General features: G+C 35.1%; 1 protein-coding gene across 1 annotated transcript in view; it reads right to left on the bottom strand.

Annotated features, from left to right (window-relative positions):
- Window positions 1–4213: 4213 nt before the first annotated feature.
- The window catches only part of LOC140164198 (mixed lineage kinase domain-like protein), a 32747-nt gene continuing 27199 nt past the window's right edge, over window positions 4214–9761 (bottom strand). Inside the window, exons 8-10 of the mRNA XM_072187442.1 lie at window positions 8991–9146; window positions 7933–7987; window positions 4214–5038 (exon numbers count right to left, since the gene is read on the bottom strand). Coding sequence (XP_072043543.1) covers window positions 5035–5038; window positions 7933–7987; window positions 8991–9146 — 215 coding nt within the window. The 3' untranslated portion in view covers window positions 4214–5034. The remainder of the gene's footprint in view (window positions 5039–7932; window positions 7988–8990; window positions 9147–9761) is intronic.

The following is a 9761-nucleotide window of genomic DNA, read 5'->3' as shown; positions in this document are numbered from 1 at the left end:
AATTTAAAAAAAGTAAAATTAAGTTTGGCAGAGGCGGGGTTGGAACCCACGGCGCACCACTATCATGGATACTTTAAGAGCCTAGCGCCTTTACCGCTCGGCCACTTGTCTTGTTGGTATCCACTTTGAAACTTATTTGAACATATAATCGCAACTTCAACATAGGCCTACCACGTGACAAGCAAAGGCAGAAAACGTGCCAAATTTTGGAATTTTATTTGCTTAAAAACATTAATGTGTATTAATAGCGCTCAATTGTTGATAACTGCGTGTTTTACATACAGAAATCCGACAATTAATGGGCACAATACATTATCGATTTGAACTCGCTGGGCTGCACGTGCTATACTCCTATATTATACCGGGTATATACATGTACATGCGGGTCTACCATTTTTCGTGTATACACGGTCTGGATTTTTGCAATTAATAGGAGGGTTTCCACGTAGGTCCCCAAAAGTTTCTTCCAGATATTGGAGATTAGATTTCCATAAAGACGAAAGAGTAATTTTTAGTGGGGACCTACGTAAAAATTACATACAATTTTCACCATCAATTCAGCGTTAATTTCCACTCAATTCAGAAAATATTTTGGCGTATATGAACTTTAGCACCATTGGGTATCACGAATCGTCATATATGATGTACAGTTAATATTCAAATATTTTTTATACATTATAATACTTCAGTTTTTACACAAAAAATATTTCATTGAAAACCCTCCCACTCGGCGATTTCATAAAGGTAACCACGCTTCCCTAGAATGTGTAATAAATTAGCATTATTTTTTTCTTCTTATTTTAGCAGCATTCTAGATACTCTGGCGTACAGTCAGCTACCTGCACAACCGATTCTTTTTGTTCTGCAAGGCTCACTCAGTCATTTAATGAGGCAATACAAACGATCGAAATTGGTGTTGAAATGAGCAAAATTTTGAGTTACACCTTTTCAGTGTAAAATTTTTTCTCAGCCAAATGAAAAGCAATAATTTTCATTTTTTCAGTAAATGGCTGGAAAAACTATAATGCTTGATACTGATTTTTTTAAAATCCTGGTGTTAAACTTAGGCCTGAAATTCAGTCATTTAGTGTAAGATATTCGATTTTTATAGGCTTCAGCTCGGCCCGCGAGCTTTTTCTTGATCAACCTTTTAGCTTTTCAAAGTAATATAGTTCGCTAATGAAGGATTTTCCCCAACTTTCTAAAGCACATCACCGTGAGCTATATATCATAGTTTTGTCAGAATTTCCGTTTTGATTTCACCATCTTTCACTGTCGGCTGAAAAAATTTCTAAATCAACACGTGAAATCTAAAGGTTAGTACTAGCATTGTGGATCGATATCCCTGGGTTTAATAGGAATACCGGCATGGCTATAGTGTTGCCAGAACTTCAATATAGCAAAGAAATTCCCAGACCTATAGCGCTCCTACTGATCATGTTTAACCAGAACACCCAATTGGGGATTTAATCGCTGGTCGGGCAATTTGCTTTCAATGAAAAATTGACCTGGATAACAACAAAGGAAATATCGACTATTTCTGCTGGTTGCTCTCGAGATAAAAGTACTCACCATTGCCTACTTTTACTTAGTTTGACATTTTCGGGCATCAATGGAAATAGGGTAAAACAAAAACGGAAATTCTGACAAAACTATAACATATAGACCCACACGATGTGCTTTACAGAGGTGGGAAATATCTTTCTTTAGCAAACTATGTTAGTTTGAGACGCTAAAACATGAATTCCGTAAAAAGCTCGCAGGCGAATTCAAGGCCTATAAAAATCAAAAATATCACACTAAAAGACACAATTTGATGCTTAATTTTAACACCAGGATTTAAAAAAATGTATATCCAAGCACCAAGTTTTTAACTGACATTACTGAAGAAAAAAAATATTGCTTTATATTTGACCGAGAAAATTAATTTCATAGCAAAAAGGTGTATCTCTGAATTGTGCTGATTTTTACATGTATCGATCGACTTTTAGCGCGACTAAGCATTTCTAAAGAATTGGTTGTCCAGGCGGCAGACTGCGTACGGCGATGACTGCTGTAGCCTGGGAACGTGATAAAAGTAATTACTCTCAACAAAAGAAATTTTCATAAGAGAACCATAAAAGCCTCAAGTCTCATTTGTTTCCATAATTTTTTTTATTGTTATTATATTTAACATGCTTTGCAGCATGGAAGAAAGAGATGAGATCTTTCTTCCATGTTTGCAGTATTAAGATTTTCTTTGTAATTAGCCTTGATATACACGATAAGGCACAATATAAATCATTGTATGTATTAGGCCTATATCATATACAATAACACTTTACAGGCCATGACCACTACTCTCCCTATTCCCTACGCCACAGTATGGAAGAGTAAGTTCTTTTTTAAATACCAACTTAAAGTCCCATGCATTCAGCGATCCCAGTGAAAGTGTAAAAATTAAAATTGTTTATAAATTGCTTAAAAGTGAATGATATTTCATTCAAATTGCCGTCAAATTGTCATTTGGTATTTTTGAAATGAAAAATTTGGCAAAAAAACAAAGAAAGCAGCAGTATTGACGAAATATGAAACTCCATTCAAACACATGTAGCTAATTTATATACTGTCAGTATATAAATTACAGATACATGTGAATGCCTTATTTTGTCTTAAATGGTCAATTCCAGCGAAAGCGGGACAAAATTCTCTCTATGTTAACTTTCCACTTTAAAATGTCATTAATAAAGGAAATCACGTTATTGATGGAGCATATCATGTCACGTCCAATGTGCTCTCTTTGTGCATATAGGCCTTTACTAGCAAGTCATACCAGGGGACAAGTTATGATAGCTTAAATGAATTGGCGTTACCCACGAATTCAAAGATAAAGCACCATATATGTCCTTCAATCAAAATGAAATTATTACCGTTAGAAAGACGTTTGCATGATCTCTCATCATATGTAAAACGATTGAATTCCACCAAAGTTTGTGGACTCTAGAGGCCATTAAGTCAATTTGGCTAATAATTTTGTTACCCGCGTATCAAAAATAAAATGATCGTTCTGAAAAATTTTAAGTGAATATGCCATAAATGACTGTATCATGGAACTAAGTTTCGTTCTATAATTCTGAGGTCCAAGTGATTATTTTATGCAAATACGTTTTACCCATAAAATTCCATAAAATCATATTTAACGTTACCCACGTATCAACTGTTACCCACGAGTCCAACAAATATAATTGCCATAACTTAAATTAACATTTAATGACTTTGGACACTGAATTTAGTTTGACAAGCGCTTAAAATTGTAAATCGTAAAAATACGTTCACCGCTTTAAAAAAGAATCTACGACGGTTTAAACTTTTGTTACCCACGAATCCCGAATAGATGCTAACCTTGAAAAATAAGGAGATTGTTTATTTTAAGTTTAAATCAGCACACATTCAAGCCATGGGTATGCTATAATTTTGACACTACTGACAGTTTATACACCTAAGAAACGCAAACCCCAAACGGTACTATAGTACTTATAGCTTTACCCACAAATTCGGCGTTACCCACGAATCCAAGGATTTACTCGTAAATTATATGTTTCTTATGCATCTTAACATTTTGAAAACATGCGAAATAGGTTCCAAAACAGTCCTGTTTAATAGCGTCCTCTTGAAGGTGTATTGAAGCTGCATCATGAAGTTTTGATTGATTATCCTAAATTACCATTTTTTGGGTAAATGCAATTGGTTAAAGAAACGGGAATCATTGAAACACAATGGAGGAATAACCGCATGGTGGTTTCCAACCTTCTGTAATATTTTCTATTTTGCCGCTTACCAATACATACCTTCAAATATGTGTTACCCACGAACATTTTGGTTACCCACGAATCCCTACTTAAATTATAGTTAACAATGTATTGATAGTGTTTTAGTTCATAGGAACTGTCAAACACGAGTTAATAGAATATTGCTGCATGAAAATATGGAATGATTTTACTAAAATAATAATATAAAACTGTTTGCTCTGTCTATTTGAATTTGGCAACTTCATTATTCTCAAAATTTTTACACCCAAAATGCCATAATGATCCATTCTAAATATTCCATGTAGTCTGTATTTTGATTAAAATTCATTTTAGTGCCATTGCAGCCTGAATTATTGACATACGGAAAAGTATTTTTTATTTTATTAAAAAAATTAATAGGAATTGCTATTTTCCAGACGCTGTTACCCACGAATCCATCCGAGATCCTCATCCTGCGACGAGATACAAAATCTCACTTTATATCTATATGAAGCATTTATTCTAATCTTTCGAAATAATACAGTAATGTTAAATGACAGCCACTTTGGAAAGAGTTCGAAGAATTGACACAATCTTAACTGTACATCTGGTTCTTTCTTAAAATTTGTAATAACCAAAATATTTCTTTGTAGATATATGTAATAAAATTCTATTTTACGTTCAAAGTCTTCACCGATTTCTAGTGTATATGAGTCACACATAAAATATTGAAAGATATTAAAGAAAGTGAAATTTTATGGCGTACAACAGGTGAAAAATGCTTGAATTCGTGGGTAACATGCATATGCGCATTTAACACTTTATTTGGTCTAGCAAGAAAAGTTATTTTTCAATCCGATGGCACTTCCACCTGATGATTCACTAGACATGATCGTCTCATTTGATAAGTCTAGAATTGAAAAGGAAAACATTTTCAAAATGGCCCCAGAGAGAATTTTGGCCCGCTTTGGCTGGAATTGACCAAATACACGGCTTCCGGCTGAACCACTAGCATGCTATGTTAGCACATCTATGACAATGACAAAGGTACCAAAATCTGAATTTTGATGATTTTTACGATCATCGGGATGAGCAAATTACTGAATGGGCCTTTAAAGTATACTATATTTACAGTTTCAGATTGATTATTAATCACCAACATATTTCTTTATTGAAATGACGTAGCTGTCCCAATTCAATACCGTATGTACACTTTCTCAAACACGTCCATAGCACTTGGCCGATGGCAACAGGATGTCCTCAGTTCTCAACTGAAAAAGGAAACAAAACAATTGTCACTGAAATCAAGAAATATTTAAACTTAAAACTTTAATACAATGCCTAACAAAACAATGATCGGTAGCCATTCTCTAAATAGTTTGTTGTTCGGATGATTCGCCTCCTCCCCCGAAATTATTCCTTACCTTACCTCCTTGTTATCACTGCTCTTGGCCCCACTGAAAGAATTCATCTGATAAGCACCCCACCCCTGTGCAACCCCCTATTCATACATTTTTGATGAAAAATGAATACATTTGATTGATTGATTGATTGATTGATTGATTGATTGATTGATTGATTGATTGATTGATTGGAACATTCTGAACCCACGAACCCCACCGACTTACCTACATGTTCACCCCAACACACACAAATATTGGACTGGCGCGGGAATATTCTGGGACCCTTGGACCACCCCTCCCGTGATAAATATGCGCATGTTTCCTATAATCATGATAATAGGCCTACAAAGTGCAATTTTAACTACAAATATGATTAGCCATTTACAATACAAACATTCTAAGGCTAGTAAAATTAGTTCAAGGCTGTCGGTTTGGGAACTAAGTTGGGCCAACCAACATGCACTTACACCCCTCCCCCACACTTATACCCCCCACACACAACACACCCACCCACAAATCCCAGGTATGCCATCAGAGCAGCATGCGTCACGAATGTAACAAACAGCCGACTATGACCACGTATGCGTCCACAGCGCGATTTTTGGTGTGAATTGAACTTGCCCCTACCTCCCCTTAAATATTTCCATACCCCGGTACCCTTACTACATTCTCTTAAAACCTGACTATGCCACTGCAAACATACACGCAAACGTACACAAACATGACAAAAGTGAAAATAATCTTTTCGCCAGCCCATAGGGCTGGTATCTAATTCTGAGATGGGATTTGTGTACACTAAAGATTAGCTAAGATTATAGTCTTCTTCTATTGGTATGAATTATTATTTTTTACTTCTTGTGGTGGAAATGTTTTTGATGCCTGCTAATTCGATTTGCAAGGAAAAGAAAGTATGTTTTGCCGTTTCAACGAACGAAAACGATTGAGTAATGCCAAAGTTATGTTTGAATTAATTATGACTTAAAAGTTATCATATAGGTTAGGCCTACACATATAAACATAAACTTGTTCAGCAATCAGCATATCCAAAAAATTACATGGTCAACAATTAGTAATTAGCGGGGAATGATCACTGGAACAAGGTCATATCAGTGGACTACTGAGCATAGCATGATGTTTGGTTGCCTGTGAGTGCATAATTGATATGTTGATAACAGATCTAATAATGTTGTAGAATCAAAATCTTCATTATATGGACCACATTGAAGTCAAAGTAATTATCTATCCTATCCTGTATCGTTTTATGGATAAAATTGACTCAAAATGTTATTGATGATATCGTTATGAACACGGCAGAGTGCCGAATACGCAAAATTGCTGTTCTGAGTAAACGGCGTTTGAAAATCTTGGTACCATTCCATTGGTCCTTCTAAAAATTTAGAACATTCGTGAGCACTCATTTGAAATGTATATTATAGAAGTGAATGTACACGAATTATTGGCAATATTTGCATGTTCTGAAATAATCGATAATCCCTCAAAACGCGTTTTAACAGCTATTCGGCTTTATGCTGTATCCAAAATGTCTCTACCACTGCGCAAAGAGAGGTCGAATACGCATTCAACTGCGTGTAAACCATAGCACGTATTCTTGATTTGGGGATTTTGTGTAGAAATTACTGGTTGTCCTAAGGCTATGTAGACTTAACTTGCTATATAAGTTATAAATAGTCATCCATGTAATATTTAGCAAAAACTCGAGGATTTTAAAGCAAAAATAACTATATTAGCCTATATTTTGCGTATGATTTTCTGGGATTTTCCAATTTGACGGGCGCGCACTCACATTATTAAACCACAGCAATATCATGTGGGGAATGTTTGTACTTATTTTGGTATCACTGGATAGAAGATACCTAAAGCTATACGTTGGTATCAAATATATTAGTATAGGACATGTAATATAGAAAATTCGGGGTTTCCCGCTATACTATACTATAGATCAACATGATTTCTACAGCTAAGTATACGATTCGTCTCTCTGCCGAAGTCATTTATCGCACTTAGGCGCGATTCGTCCAAATCAAAATTTCAATAACTACGTCGGTGAGTAAGATTTACCATTAATTTTTGGTGTAAATAAAAGATAACCTGAAACATAATCATAAGCACTTAAAAACTCAATTTGCTCAAAATTCTCGATTCGTCACTCTGCCGAATTCATAACGATATTATTGCTATCTTTAACAGAAAACACACAATGCAGACTATTACAGAATGGAGTAGGTAAGATGCCATGTCCATAGCTTTGCAGGAGTTTCGGACTAACAATCAACACATTCAAAAAATACAGTTTAAAAGTGAAGATTGTAGTGAATGATCAGTCCTTTATCATGTGCTTGCCACTATCTACTTTATAGTAAACTATACATTGCGAAATAATATAAAATCATTTTAAAATAAAATGTGCATGTAAGTTGAGTTTACATAGCGAATTAACTAACAACTGCAGTGTATTTTTTGATTTTAATAATAAGCATGGGTAAAAAGCAGTAAAGACAAAAAGATAGAACAATTTAGAGTAATATTAAAGGGTTGACAGGAGTTATAGGAGGTAATGTTTTTTGCTGTTTCAGTGTGCATGTTCTCACCATTGATGGTTTGGTGAACTGTCATGTAACATGGATGTAAGCGTGATCCTAAACAATGCCTTTCACGGTGACCCAAACTATTTACAATACCTCTTCTGCATTGAGGCTGGCCTTCCCTTTTAAAGGGAATTTTTATTACACTATAATACTCACTTGTCATCCTGATCATCAATGCTATTCTCGATGTACTGCAGGTTCTCCACTAAGTCTATAAAATGGAACAAAGTATTGTAGGAAGTTTATAAAACTTAAAAGTTTGCCATATCATTCACTGGATATTCACCGCAGTATCTCACATGTTATAAATGTTTTTCAATACAAAAATAAATATAACGTAAAACATGAGGGTGACGTAGAATCTTTCACTCGATTTTTTTTAATGACATATACTTTCAATCATTTTAACAACAAATAGACTGGGTGTGTTTTAGGTATCATTTAAAATAACCCTTTTGGTTGTAAACATTCAGTTGCTATTACGAAGGACGACAGATCGGCGTATGCTCGCTATGTAGAAGGCTACCTATAGCGAAGGGCCGCTAAGGGACGCACCATTAGATTCTCAGGAGGGTAGGAAATTGGGGTCGGGGCAAATTTGGGTGTGGTTTTTTTCGCCGCCAAAGGCGGTAAGTTTTTTTTAATTACATGCATTTATACACTGTGACTTAGGTGGGGAAAGATTTTTTTAGTGTTGGTGGGGAAGGTTTTTTTTGCTCATGTAGTGGGTGAAGTTTCTTTTTTTTTAAAAAACTTCCTACCCCCCCCCCCCTGAGAATCTAATGGTGCGTCCCTAAGTCCGAAAGGTACGCTATGTCGAACTGGTATTTTCCAATACCAATAAAGGTTCGCTGTTATAGATATAGCAGTTCCGCTATATGTCGAATATGAAAGGTTCGCTATGTCGTATGAAATAAGGTTCGCCATGTCGAACATGAAATAGGGTTCGCTAGGGTTACGGAAATGGCTGGGTTTAAGAATAGGGCTAGATTAGGGCAGATCTTAGGTATGGGTTAGGGATAGGGTTAGGGTTAAGGTTTGGGTTTGGGTTAAATTCGTAGCAAACCATATTCATATTTGACATAGCGGACCATACATCGACATGCATTGCGTACCTTATTTCATATTTGACATAGCAAACCTTCGACATAGTGGGCTGTAACCGACCAATCTCATTACATTAACGCAAACAACAATAATGACAAAATCCATACCTGCGGCCGATGGGCGCAGATCCCTTTCTGTGTTTCGGCTCCTGCACTTGTTGATTAAGTCTTTGAATTTGCATGGAAGATTGGGCAAATCAGGAACTTGTTCTGCTTTCTCCTTTTCGACCATGTAATATGGTATGTCATCGTCACTTTTGAGTTCTAAAAATAACAAAAGTTTTTTCCAATACTTTAAAGGAATGTTTATTTTCTAATATAATAGTTGATTTTCTTAATTCCATAGGTAATTGATGATACTTGAAAAATACTAATTCAATTTTCAAAACTGGCTCCATTGGTCTGATTGATATTGTGTCTTGTTCTCCCAAAGCTTTGCCAAACATTTGGTCAATTATCAACAGTATAAAACAGACATTATTTAGACCAAAAATATTGTCCAACTCAAAGCTTGTGCATAAATTATTAAGTAAATTTATTTTTGGGTAACTGCTTCCTCAACAGACAGTGAGTTATCTAAGGTGTTGTAGTTGTGAGTGTCAAAACATTATGTTCTGTCACTGAAAAGGACACGAAGCGTTATAAATTACTAAACTTAAGAAAAAATGAAATTGCTATTATTACAAAACAGTAAAAATATAACATTATAATGTTTTTCTATCAGTGTGGCCATCGTTGTTAAAGCCTTACAAAACATCAAAAGGGAAATACATTATAACCCAAAACTCTGCATTTTTTTTTTTTTTTTTTAACTATGTCTACTTTTTTGCTTTACTTTAATATTTCAGTTTTTTAGTCAGTCAGTTCAATAGTTCAACC

This window comes from Amphiura filiformis, chromosome 11 (genome assembly GCF_039555335.1).
Source record: "Amphiura filiformis chromosome 11, Afil_fr2py, whole genome shotgun sequence".
NCBI lineage: Eukaryota > Metazoa > Echinodermata > Ophiuroidea > Amphilepidida > Amphiuridae > Amphiura > Amphiura filiformis.
The sequence above is the reverse complement of the archived record's forward strand: the minus strand, read 5'-3'. Positions and strand labels throughout refer to the sequence as shown.